Source organism: Aplidium turbinatum, chromosome 2, assembly GCF_918807975.1.
Source record: "Aplidium turbinatum chromosome 2, kaAplTurb1.1, whole genome shotgun sequence".
Lineage (NCBI taxonomy): Eukaryota > Metazoa > Chordata > Ascidiacea > Aplousobranchia > Polyclinidae > Aplidium > Aplidium turbinatum.
The window spans coordinates 2,128,723-2,153,917 of record NC_137473.1 but is presented as its reverse complement, the minus strand read 5'-3'; the positions used below and the strand labels follow the sequence as shown (position 1 = coordinate 2,153,917).

General features: G+C 35.9%; 3 protein-coding genes across 3 annotated transcripts in view; 1 reads left to right on the top strand and 2 right to left on the bottom strand.

The window, feature by feature from the left end:
• The window catches only part of LOC145764721 (uncharacterized), a 79,199-nt gene extending 69,170 nt beyond the window's left edge, over positions 1-10,029 (bottom strand). The window contains exons 1-2 of the mRNA XM_082576382.1: positions 9,889-10,029; positions 8,811-9,039 (exon numbers count right to left, since the gene is read on the bottom strand). Coding sequence (XP_082432508.1) covers positions 8,811-9,039; positions 9,889-9,893 — 234 coding nt within the window. The 5' untranslated portion in view covers positions 9,894-10,029. The remainder of the gene's footprint in view (positions 1-8,810; positions 9,040-9,888) is intronic.
• Positions 1-25,195, top strand: part of LOC145765718 (uncharacterized) — a 1,283,504-nt gene that overhangs the window by 304,630 nt on the left and 953,679 nt on the right. The window lies entirely within an intron of this gene.
• Positions 17,541-20,547, bottom strand: LOC145765676 (uncharacterized). The gene is made up of 4 exons (XM_082577498.1): positions 20,457-20,547; positions 18,728-18,851; positions 18,454-18,601; positions 17,541-18,144 (listed from the first exon to the last, which is right to left on the bottom strand). Exons 2-4 carry the CDS (start codon positions 18,838-18,840, stop codon positions 17,830-17,832), a joined length of 576 nt encoding a protein of 191 aa, XP_082433624.1. The 5' UTR covers positions 18,841-18,851; positions 20,457-20,547; the 3' UTR covers positions 17,541-17,829.

Here is a 25,195-nt window from a genome sequence, read left to right as displayed (position 1 = left end):
ACCGCTTTACTAGTCAGTTTTAACTCTTATCTTTGTGGAAACAAAGAAAGAGCCAACAAAACCAGCAAGCGCCAGGGCAGAGGACATTGTGAAGAAAGAGGTGTTCTTCCCGGCTATCAGCACAAGGCTGAGCACTCACTAGTACAGCGAGCAACTGCGATTCGCCAACCATAACGGTGTAGCTTCCACGCAAGCCATTCAGACCATCCAATCAACAATATGTTTCTCGGCAGCCGATTTGTAGCAAGAATTGACAGCGATAGACACGTGTTTCGCCCATGAGGCTGGGCTCATCAGTATCGCACCGTATTCTGCCACAAATTTATTCGACCACCGCTTTACTAGTCAGTTTTAACTCTTATCTTTGTGGAAACAAAGAAAGAGCCAACAAAACCAGCAAGCGCCAGGGCAGAGGACATTGTGAAGAAAGAGGCGTTCTTCCCGGCTATCAGCACAAGGCTGAGCACTCACTAGTACAGCGAGCAACTGCGATTCGCCAACCATAACGGTGTAGCTTCCACGCAAGCCATTCAGACCATCCAATCAACAATATGTTTCTCGGCAGCCGATTTGTAGCAAGAATTGACAGCGATAGACACGTGTTTCGCCCATGAGGCTGGGCTCATCAGTATCGCACCGTATTCTGGTGCATACTAACTGTTTACTAACTGTTTTCTAACTGTTTTCTAAAAAACACTATGACAGTAACGATGAGAGAAGCCATAGTTAAACTTTTTCACAAAAAAGGAGATAAATCATCACTGAAAAATTGGAGACCAATCTCATTATTGAACACCGATTACAAAATTTTAAGCAAAATCCTAGCCAATAGAATCACCCCTTTAATGAAAACACTGATTCAACCCAACCAAAAATGTGGTCTACCGAACAGACGAATTGAACACGCTACAATGAATATTCAAGCAGCCATCGAAGCAGCAAAACTAAAAAACAGAAAATTATATATAATGGTAACAGACTTTGAAAAAGCCTTTGACAGAGTGGAACATTCCTTTCTGTACAAAATACTCGAAAAAATTGGATTTAAGCCAGTGATGATTTCATACTTAACCCTCATATACTCAAACATCTCTAGTCGAGTTGAAATGAATGGAGCACTGACAAAAAAAATCGACATTAGGCGAGGCATCCGACAAGGATGCCCTCTGAGCATGCTCTTTTTTATAATATGCGCCGATGTACTCACACGCCGCATAGAGAGCAATGCATCAATAAAAGGCTTCTCGATAAATAAAAAAGCAGTAAAAATCGAACAATACGCAGACGACACAACATTTATCACTAACAACCTTAATTCTATTAGTGAAATACATAAAGAATTAAAACTTTACCAACAAATGTCAGGACAAAAAATTAACGAAAATAAAACACAAATGCTTGTATCACAACCTGAGTTACAAAGTGAAGTACAGCAACATTACCCACATATTCAAATTCAAAATGAAATAAAAATCCTTGGAATCTGGTTAGGAAACAACAACAAAAAACTAGACACTCTTAACTGGGAAAAAGTGATAAAACAAACTGAAACGACTGCCAACATTCATAAATTTCGACCACTCTCCCTTATAGGAAAAATCACCATAATAAATACTCTCCTCGTGCCCATATCTCTTCACATGGGAAGGGTTCTTCACCCACAAAAAAAGCATATCCAATCCTTAAACAAAATCTTATACAATTTTCTATGGTATCCATCTCCAATTGAGCAATTAAGCAGAACAAAAATCATTGCAGAAGTTACAAACGGAGGATTAAAAATGATTGACATAGAAACAAAATTTCAAACCAGTAGAGCTGACAGAATTAGACACCTGTCCACACTCGATAAAGCTACAGAACTATGGCATGAGTGGGCAAAGTATAATCTAAACTATAAAATAAGGCACATCAACCAAAAATTATATAACCTAAGTGAACCACACTCTGATTGCCCAAATTCTTTTTATTCTGATATTTTCCGCACTTTTCTCCAACTCCGAAAACACAATCTTGACTGGACTGATATATCATATAATACAATATACACAACCCTAAAAACACAAAAAGAAACTAAAACTGAAATTAAGAGCCAAAACAATGAACCAATAAGCTGGTCAGAAATGCTCCTTATGAAGAAAAATATCAAACCATACTTTTCAAATTCTGACATATCGATCTGTTATCGAATAGCACATTCAGCTTTTAAATGGGGAGATTTTTACAAACAATCTAACTCATGGCGTTGCAGCCAGAACAAAATTACTCAGTGCAAATTTTGCAAAATGTCTGTTGATAATATAAAACACCTGTTAACTGAATGTACCTTCACGAAATCAATTTGGAAAAAAATAGAAAAGCTATATCATTCAATAACAAAACAAAAGATTAAACTTACAACTGATATAATCCTATACAACCATTTTCCAAGCAGACAGGCAGACAACCTACTGATTCTGCTGATCCTAAATACAGTTAAGAGTACCATAATTAAAAAGAAAATTTCACTAGACATTGGAGATAAATATATGTGGGACAACAAAAAATTTACCAAAACAACCCTCTGGGTTATTAAAACAAAAATTAAAGAATATCTTCAAAGTGACACCTCTGTAATACCAACGCCCCTTACAAACTCTCCACACTGTAGCATAAGTCGAACATGACAACTAAGAATCCACTGTTCTCGAAAGAATTCTGCTATTAATTGTTATCGTTTGCAGTGTATGTACCTGACTTGTGAATTTTATGAAATTCGCCATAGTAAATGATACTTATTCACACATGCCATCTGCATGTAGCATCATTGCACTACAAGAGAGCAATGAGGCAACATGCAGATCCTTCTTCGTTTATGCAATTGCATGCATTACATTATATTCCTACTTATTGATTTGTTTATTGTGTTTATTTGATTTTGTTTATTTGTTTATTTTGTTTATTTTTACCAACGCCCCTTACAAACTCTCCACACTGTAGCATAAGTCGAACATGATAACCAAGCACCCACTGTCTTCGATAGAATTCTGCGATTACTGTAATAACATTTACTGTGTATGCACATGACCAGTGAATTATATGAAATACGCTATAGTAAAAGATACTTATTCACACATGCCATCTGCATGTATCATCATTGCTCTACAAATGAGCAATAAGGCAACATGCAGATCCTTTTTCGTTTATGCAATTGCATTCATTACATTATATTCTTACTTATTTATTCGTCTATTATTTTGTCTATTTTTTTTACCACAAATGTGCGTTGTGGGACGCACAGTAACATAGACACTTTTATTGTGACTTGTAATGCGTTACCTACATGCCTGCGCAATGCATCTGACTTCATGTCTAACACAACAACGCCTTTTGGCATATGTATGATAAGAATATCTTCTGGGCTACTATTGTACGAACATACTTATTATACGTCCGTTATTGTGGAGATAAAACACTAGCCCCAAACATAAATGAGATATCATAACTACAATGAATTTCCAAATCTATCGCATGCGTTTATTCTCTTAATTCAGGTATAACTTATACTGTGCAACAGGCTGGCATCAATAGTATGATTACCATAACCAATTGTTTCTTTTGTATTGTTACTCTCCTAATTGACCTTTCAAGATTAGAAATCACATGCTTAATGTATTTATATTTGGTAGTACTGTACAACTGTTTTTACTTTTCAATAAAAAAAAAAAAAAAAAAAAAAAAACCAGCCTCATGGGCGAAACACGTGTCTATCGCTGTCAATTCTTGCTACAAATCGGCTGCCGAGAAACATATTGTTGATTGGATGGTCTGAATGGCTTGCGTGGAAGCTACATCGTTATGGTTGGCGAATCGCAGTTGCTCGCTGTACTAGTGAGTGCTCAGCCTTGTGCTGATAGCCGGGAAGAACGCCTCTTTCTTCACAATGTCCTCTGCCCTGGCGCTTGCTGGTTTTGTTGGCTCTTTCTTTGTTTCCACAAAGATAAGAGTTAAAACTGACTAGTAAAGCGGTGGTCGAATAAATTTGTGGCAGAATACGGTGCGATACTGATGAGCCCAGCCTCATGGGCGAAACACGTGTCTATCGCTGTCAATTCTTGCTACAAATCGGCTGCCGAAAAACATTTTGTGAAATATTATTGCAAAATAGGAAATGTTAATCAAACAAAACAATTGGATAAAGATCTGATGCGTTGTTGTTGTCGACACCGCATTGCGGCGTCGACGGCGATTACGTCATAAATGATCGTCAATCGACAAGTTCTGACAACTCCTGAGCGCGATATTTCAACAAATTTTACATGTTTAAGAACCGCCAAGTGTTCCGTAAAACTTTTCAAATTTGCAGCGTGATTGATAAATTACCACATTTAAACATTGCTTGTGGTTTAATTTGTGTAATAGGTTTTACCTGTTGTGATGTGACAATACAGAACCTACTTGTCAAAGAGAAAGCCATTATGACATTCTAGAAGTCTGTTGCGAAAGGCATCAAGCACTCTTTATATTGTCATCACAAAATGATATTGTAACCGTCTTATCAACGTCGAGCTACAGCATTGTAACGTGTAAAACAGCGGTTTGTATGAGAATGCAGCTAGGTACTGTGATTATAAAGGACAAGATTATAAATTTTCTTCCACTGCATGAAATATTTATTTCCGTTTGGTGATACTATGAAATAAAATCTCAGATAATAAAATTTGTAAAGGATCGTGACCGTTTTGAAGGATCATAACCGTTTTGAGGGGCCGTGGCCGTTTTGAGACTTTCAAAAGGCATCCGACAAAACAAAGAGTTTGAGTTTGAGAACCACTGATTTAGACCGCTATCAGCTAAATAAGAAAAACCACAGAAGTGCATTCAAGACGAAACAATTTATTTGTTTTAACTTTTTAAAAACATAAAATATTCTTGAAGTTTTCTCCATTGAAATGTCTTTAACTTTTTGGCATGTGTGAGAATGGATATTTAAGTTTTTCGTCACCACAGGCGACAGATCACTGTGGTAACTCCCTTGGGAGTCGACGACGCTTACTGTACATAACAAACACAAACAGACTCGTTGTTGTCAATTCGATAAAATCGCTTGGTTTCTCTGGCTCTTTGGTAATTTGAACTTTCTTCATTGTGTTTGACATAATGGAGGCCGCGCATTCCCATTGACCTGGTAAGAACTTCGTGTTAAGATCTACATTGTCAAACAAAAACTATCCTTGTGAAGTTGGAACTGAAAGCTTTGCTTTGACTCAATTCAATTCCTGACATGTTAGCTTGAAGTTTATGGGAATCATGGATTTATATTAATTAGAGCTGATGTTTGAATGTTTGTTTCTCAGTAATTCAATGTTGCTGTGTGTGAAATCATGGACTCTTACATTGTGAGGTTATTCTGTTTATAGTTGGTAGCGTGTCATACAATACCATACTTTGTGTAAAAAACCCACGCTTTGCATTGGAATCAACGTTCGTCGGTTTGCCAACTTTCTAATGACTTGAGATCCAAGGACAATATAACGTTGCTTTGTTGTGTCACAATAAGCATGACGCTTACCAACTAAACTTTACTTGATGGATGCTATGGCTGAACAACTAAACCAGATAATAATCTTAAGTTTATAAATTTGAAGTTACCTTCCAAGGTTGTGTCTCAATGCAGAATAACAATGCAATTAAACAAGAACAATGCATCTAAAGCATTTTCATCACTACTGACGATTGATACGGAATAAGTACAAAATATCCCTATCACAGGAAACCATGTGACACGAGCCAATTGTCACGTTTGAGTGATCTTAAATAAGGGACCACTTTTATATCTAGTGATAAAATACACCAAGCTTAATAACGATATAGCTTACACTGATTCTTTTGTCCGACTGTTTAATATTTTAGTAACTGAGTATTTCACTACAAAATCGTCTCCATGCAAAACCCAGGGACATAGTCGGTCTACTATAAAGACTTTGATATAACCAGGTCTGGAATCGAACCATGCTTTAAGCCAGTGCTTCTCAATCCCTGGGTCGCGACCCAAAACTGGGTCGCCGTTTCATTTGGCTGGGTTGCTGTAAGATGTAGTGATAAAAGATAATGTCTCTTGAGCAAAGTTAAAACTGCCTACCACTAATTTAGTTTTCGTAATTTCCGCTGTTCACACTATGCCGCAAGTTTCACTAGACGATTTTACCACACACATTTTGCGGTGAAGCGTACACAACAGTACACACTAGACTAGGGAATTGTAATTTGTAACAATTAATTGCTTCAAAAACCACACCAAACAAATATAATTAATTGATAAAATTGGCAAATTAATTGTTTTAAACCTTATCAAATAAAAAATTAATGCATTTCCCGCACCTCTTTCAAGGAAGAAAAAAGGTGCACAAGGTGGTAAAGGAATTTTTGATAAACAAGAAGCATAGCTTGGCAGAAACGTTTTTTTATCAAAAGTGGCTTGTGTTGTGGTGTATCTTTCTGATATATTTTCGCAGCTGAACATCTTGACTAAATCTTTGCAAGAACCAAACATAATGTTGGTCGATGTATAAGTTGTGGAAGAAGTTAAAGTTGTGGAAGAGAAAGATCACGTCCCAGAAAACAGCAACATTTACTGTTTTGAATCAGTTACTAGAAGATACGGAGTTAGGCTTTGACGATGTCCAATTGTCCAGATTGTCATCGAAAGGCATTTGGGTTCATTGATATAAGAATTTGATTTGATTATCCCTAAAAATGCAAAGGATTTGGAATGGGTGCGCAATCCATTTGCTATTGATGTTGATACCCTGCCTGAAACTACCAAAACATTTTTGGGTTTCAAGAGGAGTTTATTGACATTCAGTGCGACAGTGCATTGATGAACTGTTTTAAGAAAGAAACTCTTGATCAATTTGGACAAAAGTCAAGAATGAAAAGACGGTTGTTGGCACGCACCCAGGAAAAGCTCTCCTGCCATTTGTTACTCTGCCTGTGTGAGAGCGGGTTTTCTGCGCTTACTCACTTCAAAACAAAGAAGATAAATTGTATTCAGCCTGAAGATGACATGAGATTGGCACTGAGCAAGATAGCTCCAAATTTTGACAAAATAGTTGAAACAATACAAAGTCAAGGCTCACATTTATTAAATTTGACATTTTGTTGTTATTTTTAATTGTGTTATATATGAGTGCGTGGCTCATTTTTTCATGCTTACAAAACGTTGTGCGAAACGTAGTTTTGGAAATAGGGTCGCCAAGTCTTCGCCATTAATTTAACCTTAATATTTGGGTCGCCACAAACAAAGGTTGAGAAGCACTGCTTTAAGCGGCCACTCTCTAGGTCAGCATTACTTGCTGGAAATCATCGCGGAATTATTTTTGCTGTTGAGTGATTTCTGTTTTTAATTTGAAAAATGCGTCATGTGGAAAAAATCATTTAAACTTTAATCAGTTTCTTTTTGCAATTGAATTCCGAGTTAAATAACAAGAGAATTTGTTCAATCTGTTCATCAAAACCTGTTGTTTTTGTTTATCCAAGGAACATTTGCCATATAATAATTTTAAATGATTTCTCAATGATTTTAAAACACAGGAGATTTGCACGACCAAAGGCATAAGCAAGATTTTTTAAGAGAGGGCATTTTAACTTATTTTTTAAGAAAATTCTAACTTTCAAGGTATTGTAAGTTTGTTAATTTTTCTATAGCAATTTTTTTCGTCACTTACTGTATAATTGTCAAATGTCCGATGTTATTTTTGCAATATACTTTTTATCTTAAACAAATAGCGACTCTAAAGTTGTAACGAATTAAAGTTTGTTGATTCTCAACAAATCGAAGAAGAGTCAATTGGGTTACAATCTACAAATTTTCTTTCATTTAAAATTGTTTTAAATTTTTTTTTTTAAACTTGGATTATTTTTTTCCATGCAAACTTTGTTATCTTATCATAGTTTCAAATTAAACTTAACTGGAATTTACGACAATCTGTTTATTTTATCTAATTTATCTAAAACCTTTTTTTTTTTTTTTGATTGTGATGGAAAAAGTTTCAACAAAAATCTTTTTCACCAAAGTACCGTACTTCATTTTCCAAAAAGTATTTCATTTTTTCTATTGTGTTCCACGCCACGCCTTGCTCACGTGATCATTTTCAGCTATAAAACGCGAGCTGCTAAGGGCTTCTGCACAGTGGATTAGTTGGTAGGTTTAGATTCGAATCTAGTGGTGGTCACATCAAAACAGTGCAAATAAAACATTTTGCCTTTTCTAGTGTAAGTGGAAATGAAAAGTCAGAGTCGAGTGGTGAGAACCTTAGCAGTGATACGACGATAAAACTTGGGCTAAAAAGTTACGAGCGCCTCTCAAAGTTATTATTCAAACCAAGAGTTTGTGCTGATGTGCTCAATCAAACTTTATAATTGCTTGTTTTTTTTCATGAGGAAAACGGCGTTATAACCATTTAGAATTACATTTTGTAGCACCAACCACTAAGTTTTGCCGACATTTACAAATTAAAAACATGTCCCTTTCCAGCAACGCCGAACAAAATACAGATGTTTCAAGTGAGGAAGTGGTGGATGAAGGTGAGATTGATTTGATAGCTGCTCTAACATGTTGGTACTATTAAAAGCATTGCTTTTTACGTATTTTACACATTTTAAAATATATTGCTTCATTTTACTGAAAGAGAACAAAACTTACAACCGCCATGATCCCGACATCAAGTCATCGACGTCTTCTTATGTTAAATTCAAGGCTCACATATTAGTTGTCAAAACAATATTTAATAAGTTTTCTTACAGGACAAGCTCATCAACAACTGACTTACCAAGACAACCGACAGTTTTCTACAACTGTCCATCAGCATGTTGATCAAGCAGTGGTCCAGGTTGACCAGCGGCAGTATCAACAAGTCGTTCAGGTTGACCAGCGGCAGCATCAACAAGTGGTTCAGGTTGATCAACTGCAGTATCATGCCCACCATCATCATGAGCATATTGACAAGAGGCAGTTTCATACAACGATCTACAATTTGCCTGAGCAAAGTTGTGTTCCATCTGGAGATGAAGGTTTGTACTGTTTATATTGGATTGAAGTGGTTTCCATAATTATGGTAATAATTGCTCGGTTGTTAAAGTATCAGAGCATTGAGCTGAATGATGATAGACATTGAGAGTTTGCAAACTGTTGCAATGTTGTCCTATTTTAATTGAAAAGTTGCATAAGGAGTTTCAATTGTCAATGAATCTTGCTTTATCAACTGAAACCATGCCAAACTATGCAATAACAAAGTAGCATTATACTTTTAACCTTTGTAACAACGGAAGGCGGAAGCTCAAAAGATACAGCAAAATGTTATAACAATTAGAAAAATATATCGTTGATTTTATTGCGAGGCTGGAATGACACAAAAAACATTATAAAGTCACTTGTTTGTTGCAATAAGAATGTAGATATTTTAAAAGCAATATTTTAAAACAAGGGATGTTTTAAAGTATCATCACATCTCTTTGCATTTTCTTTATTTAATAAAAAACAAACGTTAATAAATAGCAACAAAATTGTTATACAGGGTTTTGTAGATATGTTTAAATGAATTAATTTCAAATGTTTTAAATACAGGATAAATATTACACGAAGAGTTTTATTTCAAACATTTTACAATTTTTTTCAAGCATAATTTAGTTTTCAAATTGAACTGTTCGAAACAAAATCTTTAACAAAGAAACACAATTTGAAACAAATCGAAACGAAATCATAACAAATATTTTTGCTTTGAAAAGAAATGTTTCAAAATTTAGTAACGAATTTTTTTCTGAAAATTTTTAAAATAGTTCTAAACTTCATTTTATTACAAAGAATAAAAGTCAAACAAAAAACTACAAAAAAAAAAGTCATCAGTTTACCTCATAAAGTCTTCACAACATGGAAGGAAACTAAAGCAGTGTGGCTTGGTCTAATGGGAATTTGAAGTTCATGACCTTTTCTTTGAGGCATCTATGACGCAACAATAATTTGATTTAGCTCACAAATGTCGTAAGTGAAGTGCGAATAGTGTAGGCTAAATGTGTAAAATTCTACGCGTGTGATAAATACTACAAGACCCATTTATACTAGACCAGTGATTTCCAACCTTTTTGTTGTCAAGGACCCCTTTAGACAAATTATTAATTTTGCGGAACCCTACCTAAATTTTGTCTGAAACTCAATTAACATACTATTGATTATTGCAATAATTATGTTACTCAACTACTGTAGCCTACTGTGTCATATTGCATTGCTGCTATGCCTCCTGTGGCAAATATCAGGTTAAACAGTTGCTCAAATAAGAAAATGAATAAATTGTTCAAGAAATGTCAGCTGTATTTGAATATTAACACTTTGCGTCTCAAAGGGAAGCCAGATTTGGCCCCCCCCTCATATTTCCTTTGATTATTTGAAGCACAGTAACGCCATGCACTTGGTTTTTCTTGACTTTTCCTAAAATTGCCACTCGGATCTGATGATATTAAATTTGATGCTAAAAGTTGTGTAGTTTTCTTGTAAATTCAAGATTTTGGTGAATTTTTGCTATTTCTAGCTCACTTCCAGCAAAGCGTCAAATGGATTACATTGCGATAACAAGCTATAAGCTCATAATTGCTTCGTGCATCGATATGCGCGAGCAGAGAGAAACATCCTCTTGTTTTCCTTTGTTTGGTTTGACCTCAATAATACAAAGCGCGTTATTTTTTATGCCACAAAAGAAAAGCCAGTGATCACAAAGCTGTTAATTAAAAACAATAATAGCAAACGTTTTTTGCGTTATCAGCTCTACAAAGAAGAATAGCAATCCACGATCAAAATAGTAGGCTATGTAGGCCACAAACTATTCAAAACAGTTGTTTCAAGCAGATAATATTCATTGACGAATAAAAAAAGGTTACAATAAGAAATCTTCTCTTGGGTAAATGCACGAAAACCTGGTTTTGAAATAAACGTTCTATGAAAATGCTCTCATTGACAAAACTTGCAATTGAGGAAATGTATCACTGCAAATGCTTTTGGGAGAAGCCGGAGAAATAGCGCTTTTGCAAACAGTAATTGTGAGATACACTCAAAATTATGAGATAGGCTCCATTTACACGTAGCAGCTCACTCGATGGCTACATGTCCCTTCCCTGCTTTATGTTGCCTACTTGTTGTTATGTCCTGCATTTTTGTTTCACAGCGCACCGTGTGTTGTTCCAAAGAGCGCAAAATAAAGATGATAATGCCTCATCTACATTACTAAATATTTTGTAATGTAGAAGAGGCATAAAGCTAGGCGTCACATCAGACAAACAACAAATCAGCTTTTTTCATCATTGATTCAACATCTGAATACGTTGCGCCAATGTATAAGAGGCCGGCTATTGCGAAGACCCGCCATTTATAAACGATCCGATTATACCAAAAGTGGGACAAACTAGTGGATCAAAGAATGAATAAACAATGCTGAGAAAACTAAATCTAAGTGACGAACAATACCGATGTCTTCATTTATCTTTGAAAAATGCTGCCTAAACTTATCAACAAAAAATACCGTAAATAACGGCAAGGATCCAGAAAGCAGAATTTGCTCGACGTTGGCATGAGTTTAGTCAGACATCTACAGTAATAATTCCACACATACAATAACGGGCTCTCAACGGCTGTAAGATACATAATTATCAACCTGGTTCTGGGCGGTTTGTGTAACAGCTTAGGGGAAGACACTACTTGAAATGATGCACCACACAAAAGATTTTCAATGAAAACTGAGTCTAAAAACCGATGTGGATTGTGCTACAAAATGACTTCAAGTTTAGGACAGAAAAGGCACAAAAATATCACGATAAAAATAAAGACCTTGTGGGAAATTTTCGAGAATCATAACACGATGCAAATACCATAAACGCGTAGTTTGCATGCTGCTCTAAGCTGACCGGCAACCACAAAGGTAGACAATACAGGCAGTTTATAATTTGATAACAGCGCAATAAACATTATAAATACGTAAACCGACAATTTTCTTTTACAAACTTTTTACGTCTAATGGTAAATTTTCCCCAACAATTTTTTGTGAAGCGCTTGCAAACCACGGTTTTGTAAAATATTTCATCATTGTTATTTTTTACTTCTCGGGTATTGTGAAACGTCATCAACAAAATCACAAAAAAAAGTTTCATTACTTCAATGTAGTAGGCCTAAGAATTTTTTATAGAATTGTAGCCACGTTGTTTCAACAAAGAAGCCATTTTTTGGCAATATAAAGTTATAGAAAATAATTTGCAATCCTGCAAATGTTTGGAAAGAATCTAGGAAGTCTTCTCACAATCTGGCACAAAATGATTATGTTTATTGTATCTCTGCAATATTTTTTACGACAAACTTTGAAGCTTCGTTATAATCATTTTTATCTTTGAATTCAAAAGTTAATATTTTTTTGGCCAGAAACATAATCGCTGCCTTGCTGATGTTGTCGCTTTTACGCGTATTTTTTGTGTTTCAAACAATGACGACCCAGTCAGCAATCCAGTCCTTTTACATTGATTCAACATTTGTAAACGTTAAATTTATGTAGCTTTGCTGACTGTGGGTTATTTCACATTTCCTTTGTTTACGCATGTTCCTCAATTCGCTGTTGCATTGTTTCGACGCTGGCGGACTAAAAATGTATTTTCAAATTGATTGACACAATCTTCAATAAAAAGTTTAGCTTCGAACTTAGCTTTGTTGATGTAAATGCTGTATTGTTTGTGGATGTAATTTATGAGTCATGTTTATAAACACCCGTAAGCGAAATGACTTATGATGTAGCCTGCATGATATTTGTGATGCGACTTGACACAAATCTACAATTTCAAAAGCACCTAATTTGAACTTAGAAATTTCAGATAATTTCAACAACTTGTTCAATTGCCTTCTCTCTACTAAAAATATTCATACCACAAACTCAATTGTAGACCTAAAATACACAAACGAAGATGTAAACAGCTATTCAGCAAGCTAAGCTGTTACTTATAAGAAATTTGGTTCCATAAAACTAGAAGCTAGCCATGAGTTTGGGAATGCATTAGTTTAGGACAAAAATGTAAGACAACAAACGCAGTTTTGTTTTTTTTCAAATTCGTGTAACAATATTACTCTGATTGTAACTATTTTAGAATCAGTGAGTAGCTTACAATAACATTTGCTCGCAAGTCGTAAGTAAATCTTTATCGATGCAATGATTCGGCACACCGCACACACACTTCGTGCCTTCGATCGAGCTCATTGTTTTTCAGAATTTTGCATGAAATCGGATTAGCACGGTAATTAAATAGCGGCAAGATAAATCAAAATTGTAGTTTTTGGGTACCTTTGCAAAAATTGAAATATCAAGTTTAACATATAAAATTTTAAAATAATGACTTTTCAAACTTATAGACAAATAATTTTTTTTCACACCAGTGCAACTTCTGTTGAAATAGCACCAGCGGATAACACGTAACAGCTGATTGAATTTGATCCAAAAACGGCCCCCCCTTGAGCAGTTAACTTCCAAAAAAACGTTGAAAAGCGAAGGGTTAAGGTGACCCAAAGTGCCATGCCGAAACTTTGTCAACGTAAGCAAAGTTAATGAGAGGGCTGTTGTCGCCTTTCCTGAACTAAACGACTGAATTGGAGTAGAGTTTTTGACAATGCAACACACAAGTCATCTTCAATGTTCAGGCGATTTCGATGTTTAGTTTTTATTGTAACAAGAGCTGAGAATCCTGCCTCGCAAAAGTAAGTGGTTATGAATGGTAACAAAACAATAATCGCTTGCTTTGCCAAGAATGGGTAGGTTTGAAGTTGTGAGCACCAAAATTTTTCCACGGGTCTTGAATGAAATTCAATGCGTAATAACTCTTGATCTAGCAGTGGTGTCGTTCCCGCCACTATGAGGTAAACTTTGGTTGCACCGTAAAGTTTCTATTAGCCTACGTATTAGATGAGCCAATCCTGATTTGATTGCAATCGACTTGCGTTGTGGTAGATGTAGTTTAAGGTCAATGTACACACTGTAGGCAGCAGCATAGATATATTTTAATGCATACCGGTACAGTTTATTGTCGCGGGCTTGAGCTTGACACATTTGCATTTAAAGAGAGAAATGAAAGTAAAAAGATCGCTTTTTGTTTTTTTCCCCAAAATTCATCAAGGTAATCACGGACCCCCAAATGCTTTCTCACGGACCCTCAAGGAGTCCGCGAACCCCAGGTTGGGAACCACTTTACTAGACCTAGCAGACTTACTAGACCTATCTATGACGCTACAATAACTTGATGTACTGTAGCTCACAGAAGTGCTACGGTGCGAATAGTGTAAATGTCATTGCGTAGTTTTACGAGTGTGATAAATATTACAAAACCCATTTATACGTAAGCTTTACTACAAAGTTTGCTTCAGTATTTGGTGATACTGAGACAAGCCTTGGGTCAGTTGCTCTGAACAATTTAAGAAAACAGGAAGTTGATTACAATTGGTTTTGATGTCAGTGTGTATAGCGGACCTGTAGTAATATTTTGTAAGTGATAACGGCAAGATATCGTAGGCTGATTGTTGGAAAATTAACTCAGGCAACTGCGGTCTGCCCATAGAGAATTGATGGCCACTTAAATATTATGGTGTTACACTCAAAAACAAGATGCCATTTCTTGATTTGCATATAGTTTCGCTATAGCGTGACATCGATTGCTGTTAACCTTTCCTCATCATTTTGTGATACGTCACATAAGCTTTTTGCTTTTAACAAAATATTTTAGAAGTTTGAAGCAAGTATATGAATCTTAATTTTTAACATGAATATGCAAAACTAACCTTTTGATAATACTGACACGCAAATGTCCACAAGTAGCCTACCACCTACTAAGTCCCAGACTCATCTTAGCAACGCATAAAGAGATTTCATAATTGTTTCTTATAATATTACACAAACTTTTATCAAAGGCTTCTAGTAAATAGTCATTTGAAACAAAGGAAAGTTTCGGCAAATGTTAAATTTTATTGGTTTTTGCACGAAAATTATAATTTGTAATTATAATAAAAAAGTTTGCTTTCCACGTTATTACAATTTGTTTGTCGTTTCAAAGATAACATTGCGACTGCCTTCCCATCTGGCAAAGTTTTTATTGATTGCTCTGAGGAAGAGCATTTCAGAGATTAAAAAAAGTTTAAGATTGCACGATTTGAAGCAATGATGCAACATCCGGGCTACCACAAACGCCACTTGTAGTGAAAACCTTCTAGGTCAGCTAACAAACCCTGCAATTGTTTTGTCACCATTGTAAACGAGTTTGACTGACTTTCCATTTGTTTGTGTTCACTTTAATTTTCATGAATGCTGAAGTTTGTCACATACCCTCGTGAAGTCTTTCCCGAACTCGTTGATTTCCCTTTTTGCTTAGAAATTCCAGTGAGCAAGAGTACTCTTGCTTTTGAAATCTCAGTAGTATAATAATAATAATGAAAGAAAGTAAGTTGGATGTATCGGTCCATGAGTTATTGTCGTCTTAATGGTACAGGCGTTTTCAATTATCTTTTGTCAATTTCCATAAAAATTGGCCATTTCCATCTGCTGCAAACGATCACATCAACAATATTTTCATTAAATAATTAATTATACAAACTACTTTTGCATAATACTTCCTCCTACAACTTCAACGTATGCCAGTTGAGTTTGATGCCGCAATAATTGCACATTCTTGTATGTCTCCCTTTATTTTGAAACTTGGATTCACAACGCTACTTCTCCACTCATTTGGCATGCTCTCCCTCTTCATTATCATCTGGAAAATAGCGGATACCACTTCGCTCCAGTCGCTTTCAGCACTTTCCAAACTTATATTGTAATATCATCTGGTTCGACTGATTTTTTTCATTTCCTGTTAGGCATTTGTTACATCCTCTTTAGTCTAAGCGTAAAACGTTTTGACCTGGAATAAATTGCGACCTTAACAAACTAGGTATCGTTGGAAAGCTTAACTCCTCTAGATTAAGATTTTCACTCTCCTCCAATCAGAGACCCTTGGCAAAAAAAGTTATGGCCGTTTTTGAAGCAACACCTTGCGCCGCTAGTGGCGAAACTGTATTTTTCCTTTTGCACAAGTTTTTAGGCTCATTTTTAACATTTTTCCCTATGTGTGTAAGAAAGAGACAACTCACATATGATAAAATATTATTTATATTTAAATGACGTCACTCTGACGTCATCAAATTAAAATTGCTTACCTATTACTCTCAGCCCATTGATAATTGCAGATCCAATACATTTGTTCTAAAAAATCGTTTTTAGACATAACGGAGCTTCATATAATGATTCAAGGGGGCATTTTGACCCCAGGTCCGGTTTAATGACAAAACTAAACGCTACAAGTGGCTAGAGTATATTATGGGCATTATACAAAAATTTTTAAAACTTTACTTCAATAATTATGCCGTGGAGTGTTTTTGTTTTATTATCTTTATCCTGCATTGCGGGAAAGCGGACTTGAGCGCTATGCATCGGTGTACGCCTTCCGACGTACACCTGACCCACGCTGCAGCCGACTGCAAGGTCTGTTTCCGGTTGTCTACTCTACTTATGACTTAAATTTGGTACTACCCATTACTCGAAATCGATCACTGGGTAGAGGCAATTATCGTAAAGTTTCTTGCCCAGAGAAACAACAGCAAGTGCGGGTGGCTGGAGTCGAACATGCAGGCTCTCGACTGCGAGCCCAACGCGCTAACCACTCGGTCACTGCTGCCAGTGCCCAAGGCGTGTAACTATTGTTCTTGTCGACGGTGAAAATTCGACTCACACTGCTAGTGGATATGCCATGTCTGAGGAGTACAGCTCAACTATCCAGTGGAATCTTTCCGGTAGCTCAAATTTGGGCAATAGGCTACACAAATAATAATATTTATTTGCATCAGACAAAGCTGTCAATATACAAAACAAAGAAATAATACACAAACTGCAAATGCACAAATAACGAACAACAACAACGAAATAATACACAAACTGCAAATGCACAAAATCTCACTAAATAGGCTATCTAATGTTACAAGTTTACAGACAATGGTACGGTAGTGTTGCAAGTTAGAAGAACTGAAAGTATTCAGAACGATAAAAACAATCAGATGACATGGCAGCCATCAAAACTAGATATCAGCATACATAGAATTATTATAATGAAGACGATAATTTGATATACGATGGCAATCGGACCTCATCAGGGAGGCAACAATAGAGTTTGTTTGTTTGTTTATCTTTATCCTGCATTGCGGGAAAGCGGACTTGAGCGCTATGCATCGGTGTACGCCTTCCGACATACACCTGACCCACGCTGCAGCCGACGGCAATGTTTGTTTCCGGTTGTCTACTCTACTTATGACTTAAATTTGGTACTACCCATTACTCGAAATCGATCACTGGGTAGAGGCAATGATCGTAAAGTTTCTTGCCCAGAGAAACAATGGCAAGTGCGGGTGGCTGGAGTCGAACATGCAGGCTCTCGACTGCGAGCCCAACGCGCTAACCACTCGGATACTTCGCATCTTTCAACAAAAGAAAAAACATATTTCCGAAGTAATGCATGAAATGTTATAATGTTGCACAAGACTTGATGTTCACGTACGCTATAATGTTTAGGCAAATTATGCATAATTCTAAATGCATTATTGAAGGCAACACGCAGGCGATTAATGTTACGTTGATGATAATTTTTCCACAGATGACATGCATACATTGGAGTACAATATGAACGGAATAGAACGTTTTTAATATCACTGGAGCACTTGTAAAATTTTGATTTTAATTTGTTGGCAGAACAGATAATTTATTGAAACATGATCAAACCGTCGCAATCCTCAGGGCAGTCTTCTTGTACACAACTGAGATTGCAACAAGTTTCCCCACGACACTCTCCACATGCTGTACGCACTTTAAGCCATGTGTTTCTGCAGCTGCAAGACATTGTACCACATTGATTTTTTGTTCCTTTTTTGCATTTGCATCGTACAACGTTCAATAGCCATTCTGGTGCCGGATCTAAATTGGCCTTTATTGGCATAACTGCACCTGCTGCGTCAGCTTTCCATCCCCATTGTGCGAGATCCAAGATTTTAGTGTCAAGATGCTTCCACTGACATACCTGAAGCAACAGTTTTATACCAACTTAGATAAATCAAGTCTTGCTGCCATAAAATTTTTGATTTGTAGTAGCCTACACCACATGTTTATGCTAGTCATATTATAACGCAACTTGTTTTGCTATAACTTGCATCTTTTCCTTACCGCAGTTTAATAGCGCAATTTGCTGTAATATTTTGAAGTTACCGACAATAAACAATTTTTGAAAAATATCTTCAAGTGGTATAATCTATAGAGCAAAGACGCTTTTATACTAAATGATTACGGGTATTGTGTTACAATACCATTAGGCTACGCACTATTATTTCACCTGCAAATGTACTCTGAAGGAATGAAAACGAATTGCAGCTTCGGTGGGTGGCAATCTTTCAGGATGAACAGTGGAAGCTGTTGCAACCATCTGCATGTACTTGACGTACCGTAGTTGGCCAAGTGAATCGGCAGGTTTTGCACTAAAGCTTGATGGATCAACAAAATATAGCATTACTATCGGTGAATCTCATTCAGACTGGTAGGCTACTCAGCAACATTTTCATTTCTTCTTATTTAATTAACTGTGCACCAATACAGTCCCAGTAACTAACCTTTTCAATAACAAATCTCTTCCAGCATCAGCTATTTGCTCACGTGTAGAATCTAATCTCCCAAATACATCAGCAGATTGTTGAAATTCTTCCTTCTTCAGGTAATTGAACATCTTTAGCTTTCCTAAGCAACAAGACAGATGACATAATTAATCATTGTCACCAAATAATGTGTGCATACACTCCATGCATTGGCATTCCAAATAAAAGTATTACAATATTAGAATAATATTGAGTGGATTTGGTGATGACTGCCATCTGAATTCTTGCATATCTTTTAAAAGCTGATCAGAAAATGGTAAAAATGTATATACTTTCAGACAAGCATGGTTTAAGCAGTTCAGAAATATAATGGCGACATTCAAGATTCAGGTAACTATAGACCTATTGCTGTAGCTACAGTAATCTCAAAACTGTTTGAACGTTTTATTTTGAATCATCTATTGCCTTTTTTGAATACTAGTGACAATCAATTTGGGTTTAAGTCTGCCCATAGTACTGACATGAGTGTTTTCTTATTAAAACAAGCAGTGTCCTCTTATATCAGTCATGACACTCCTGTATATTCTGTTTTTTTGGATGCTTCAAAAGCCTTCGACAAAGTCAATCATAATTTATTGTTTAAAACACTTATCACACGCAACGTGCCTATGTATTTTGTTCGCTTATTGGAATACTGGTATAGTAAACAAACCATGCAAGTGAGGTGGGGAGGTCATCTGTCCCAATCATTTAATGTGTCCAATGGAGTCAGACAAGGTGGGCTCAATAAAACAATAGTTGGTTGCTATGTTGGCAACTCTTGTCTAAACCATATTATGTTTGCTGATGACATTTGCTGCATCTCGCCTAGTTTGTGTGGCTTACAAAATTTGTTAGATGTTTGCCACAAGTATGCTGTTGAACATGAAATTACTTTCAATTCTAAAAAGTCATTTGGTATGTTATTTTCCCCTAAAAACTTTTATCTTTCACGTGCTCCTCTGCTACATCTAGGTAAAGCTGAAATTGTGTTCACAGACTCTGTAAAATACCTGGGTGTATTTATTGAGAGTTCTCTCTCAGATGAAAATGATATTTCAAGGCAGGTACGCTCTCAGTACTGTGCTGCAAACAATGCAAAATCTCATTTCGCTAAATGCTCACCCTCTGTAAAAAACATTGTATTTCGCTCTTATTGTATGTCCTTTTACGCATCCCAGTTGTGGAACAAGTTTAGATCTTCTAGTATAAAACGATTACGTGTTGCTTACAATGATTCTTTTAGAATATTGCACAACTTGCCTCGTTATGTCAGTGCCCGTGAATATCAAGTAATGTATAATATAACAACGTTTGATGCTTTATTGAGAAAAAACATGTTTTCGTTTATCAACCGTTGCATTCACTCCTCCAATCGCTTTATATCAGACCTGATGTCATCTGATTGTTTTTATCGCTCTGAATACTTTCAATTCTTCCAACGCTCATTGTATATAAATTTGTAACAGTAGATAGCCCATTTATTGAGCTTTTAAACCGACGGCATCCATCCATCTCTCTGTGATCTTTGTGCATTTTCAGTTTGTGTATTATTTCGTTGTTTTTGTTTTGGATATGGACAACTTTGTTTGACGCAAATAAATAATAATAATAATAATAATAAAACACTGTAACAAACACTATAGATAAAACACTGAAAGCAAGATTAAAATGTACTGCTACCAAAGCTGATTAATTATATTGGTACCTTGTTGATATATTGCAGAAGTTGTATCACATCCACTCCAAGCATGAGCAAACAGCAATTAATTTTTGACACACCTCATGCACCTTACAACTACTTTCGCTCTCTTCTTTTTCTTTTAGATATTGATAAAGATGACTGTCACCAATGTTTTGTGCATAGCTGATTAATGTCTTCAGTCCACCTTGTTTCACTTCTTGTAGCTTTGATACATTATGAGATTGGCATTTGATGCATAAACTTTCATTACAAAAAGCTTGATTCTGATTTTCCATTATTCAATTATCTCCATAACATCTGAAAACTAGTCTATCAATTTTAACTGTTTAATAAACTAAGCTATACAACTTAGAAATCATTACCGGTATTTCATAAAAATCTTTAAAGCTGTAAAGAGAGAAAACTAACATCAGACCTGGGAAAAAAATGGCCACACAGAACATTTGCTCTTTCAAACTTAATATATATCTGAATATGTTATAACCTTTACAGGTGGTCTCAGAAGTAACAAGAACCATAGCTCCTACTGGTAGGCTGGCCTCCTTATTTAACTGATAGTGTGTGCAATTACCAGAAAACGTATTGTTGCATGGATATCACTAGAAGCTACCAGGTCTCAATAAACACCCTTCCTTTGTCAGTTTGTGCACCAGTGCACTGGTAACAGTGGCCTACTACTACTACCATACTGCATTCATTGGTACAAATACTTCACACCTGCATGCAGTGCAGGCTTGCCAGATTTTTTTTACAAAAAGTAGCAAAAAAGTAGCAAAATGGATTTGAAAGTAGCCCAATTTCTGCGCGATGTTTTTCTTTCAAGGAAAATTGTATTTTGTATGTTGCATAATTTTCCAACATGTCCCAATTGTAAGATATTGCATTGTATATCAGTTCCTACTGTACAATTAAACTTTACAACCTTAAATTACCTAAACAGAAAAAAGATTATAGGCTACAGTATTGACAGTTGAGTAATCGGAAAGATCACAAGAACTATTATTATAATACAAGAGCAGAAATATATGCAAAATAATGCTTACACCAACAGACCAAGAAATGAACACCAATACCGTTAATTGTTTTAATGAAACCTATACGAGTACTAAAAAAAAAGTCTATTGATTGTTTTACAATACCACTAAGTGATGTATACAACACAAAAATGTCAGCATAAATCTTACAATACTCACATGGCAATGACAAACCTCACGGAGTTAAGAGTTATTTATGCATTCATATCTAGGTAGTACTGCATAATTGTGCTCATTGAAATATTCATTACTATCAAATATCTCTATGAATACCAGTATATGTGATCTAGACAGTTTTGTTCATGGCAAGTTAAAAATGGATATATATTGTAAGGTTTAAAACACAGAAGAAAGTGAGCAATGATGGTAGCACAACAAAGATTAACGAGAAGAGTTTAGTTGGTAGCGCTAACCAGAGGAAAACTGGTCACAAAATTAGTTTTAACGTCACTCAATTAGCTTTATTGTGCTACCATTGTTGCTGACTTAAAATATTAAAAGACTGTCACAGCTAGCCTCCATTGGGCTAATAAGATTTGCTACATTACTAGTTACTACCCACTACACCTCTAGTCTTTGTCTAATTAAACAATACCGTACATATCTTGTTTAAAGTTTACTAATTCAAACTTAAACCCAAATCTTAACCACAAAAAATAAGTCTATCACAAAATTCACACTCTAAGTCTAATCTATCAATAGCAAATACTTACAAAACCCCCTGGGAAACTTCTGCTTTATAACAACAAACGCATAGATTTAGATGCTGATAGTGAGGCGACAATAGCCAATAGGCTACTCGAGTTCGACTCGGCCAAGGCCAACTGGGTAAAACTCAGCAAGACGCTACTCGCTCATTGGCTAGGAAAAGTACACGTGGTCACGTGGAAGGGGTCATCACGCCATTTTTACCAAAATAAGAGAGAAGAGAAAAAACGTAAAAACGCTCCAAAGTGAGAGATGTGATGCAAGTCGATTATTCTGTGATTCTTTCCACTTTCATCTTTGTTAGGCATTGGGAAGTAAAAAGTAGCCCAAAAAGTCGCAAATTTCAAAAAATCGCAAACCTTCAAATTCAAGTCGCGAAGCGAATTAAAAGTAGCCCAATTCGCGATAAGTAGCCCAATCTGGCAACTCTGATGCAGTGCCATTTAAAATCCAAGATGTTAAATGAAAGAGAACTCAACTAAAAGAACAACAGTAAATTCAAAAATTTAACATAAGCTAGAGATGATAAGACATGCTACATGTAAAAAACATTTAGACCTGTTTCCTTTAACTTTCATCATAGCCCAGAATACCGTACTGTAGCCTACACTGTTATAGGCCTAGTGCACCTGTGTAATGTGTATCGCCTGCTGCCCGAAACCCTATCTAACGTTTTGACTTCTGCTGCAAACCAAATTAAATGAATAACCTGACATAACTTACGGTACCGATAATGATGTTCTTGCAAACAGTTCCCAAAACAAATTAAACTACGGTAGGCTTGCCTGGTACGGTACTCAGTTCTGTGATATTTAGGCTAGTACTGCAGCCAGTGCAGAGTGGTAGATCAAGAATCTTTGCTGTCCCAAACCTACTCAGTACTGCCTAGTTACTTACAAACCTCATGGCTATTTTTTTTTCTTTTTGTGCAACGCTCAGAGTTCAAGATGGATACCACTACATGGCTAATAAGCTGGTCAGTGGTCACCGGAGCAACTTCGACTGCCAGAATTTTACACGGCTTGCTGTTTCTGCTGAAAACATAGCTAGATTAGCTGCGCCACTAGCGGCGCAAGGTGTTGCTTAAAAAACGGCCACAACTTTTTTTGCCAAGGGTCCCTGGTTGGAGGAGAGTGATAATCCTAAACTAGAGGAATTAAGCTTTCCAACGATACCAAATTTGTTAAGGTCGCAATTTATTCCAGGCGGCCCTATATTTTCGCATTTTACGCTCAGACTACTTCCTTGACTTCAGTCTTCATCTTCATAGGCATATTTTGCATTCCTTTATTTTATAATGCCTTTTGGTAGGAAATTGTCAGTATTGAATTGTTGAAGAATATTGTGCAAGATCACTTCATAATATGAATTTCCGGTGCATTTTACATTGTGAAATTTTTATTCGTTTTGTATTGTTACAAATGGATAACTCAGAACTCCTATCTCTTAACAGTCTTTCAATTAAATTGCCACGTTTTATGATTTGTTAGTGCTATGTTGTGTGTTTGTTTTATGCTTTGTTTGTGTCTTAGGCTTGTACTTCTGTCTATCATGCGCAATCTGTTTGGACACTTCTCTTCTGAACATTAGTTTATTCCTCTTTAAATACTCGGCACATTGTGCTAAGTAGTGTTTTTCAGTTGTCGGTTCATTTGTGTGCAAGATAAGCAATTGTTCAGATTTGACTATATTTTTTGTTGTTGTTGTGCTGTATATGTTTTAGTAGCATTTCATAAAGAATGTAATATTTTCTTGGCTTGATAAGAGCAATATGTGTAGTCGACAACGTTTGCTATTTCATTTTAATTTTTTTTTTGTTATAATGTTAAATATTGTGATGTTGCTCAGCTATGTCTGTAAAAGAAGTAACCTCTCTACCCAAATTAAAAAAAAACAAGATTTAAAATTTCGCCTCTAAATAAAACGAAATATTTTTGTTTCGAACAGTCCTGCTTCTAAACGTGGTGGTTTGGTAAAAGTGCTAAAGTCGGTTTCTTTAGGCTTACAATTTGCAATATCCTTCAGAAAGGTTTTGAATATTGTACTGAAAAACTGCGAAACGTTAAGCACATAACGTGTTGAACAAGCTTATTAAGTCAGACTCGTAAATGTATTTAGCCTTATATGTTTGGACATTTTACCAAGCTTTTTATATTTGCTGAACCATAACTCACCCAAAGTCTAATCAAGTGAGGTTGCCAGTAACGCCAGTCACCAATTAAAAAGCAATTTTTACAAATATTTTTTTTATTTTTCTGCTTTTTAGGTTCAACAAAAGAATTAAAAAAGCTGCAACATGCAGCTCGCAAACAATATCATCCCAACTATGACGTTGATCTCTCCAGCTTTGACGTTTCTCCAGATGGCATTCCAGAAATTTATTGTGAAATGTATAAAGTTGATTTTTACGAAGGAAGGTTCATTCCTGACGATGACAAGTACAATCCAAACAGTCAAGGAATTAAATTAAGTAAATCTGACCAAGCAGTAACAATCGATCAATTAATTTCTGATATTCAAACCAACAGGTTTGTGTCAGTAATTGGATATCCTGGGTCAGGAAAAACAACTCTATCAAAACGTCTGGCAAGACGACTTTCTCAAAGCGAAAATGTTCTCGTCCTAAGGAAGCTTTTTATGGACATGAATGACTGCAACAAACAATTTACATTGAAAGAGTTTCTGTTGGGAGATTGTAACTACAACTTAAACGACCAAGAACAGAATTCTGTTTTTGAATGGATGACAGCCAATCCGGAAAACTGCTTTATTATTTTTGATGGACTTGATCAAGTGAGTTGGAAACTAAACGAAAATGTGAAAGAATCCAACTACAATACTCCACTTCAATATTGGGAACTTGTTTCGAATCTTTGTTTGGGAAAATTTCTTAAGAATTGTCACTTGATATTCACTTCTCGACCACACGCTATGCTTAATATTCCTGAAAGATGTCGACCCAAACGCACTTACTTCATTAGTGATCTGACATCTGACAAC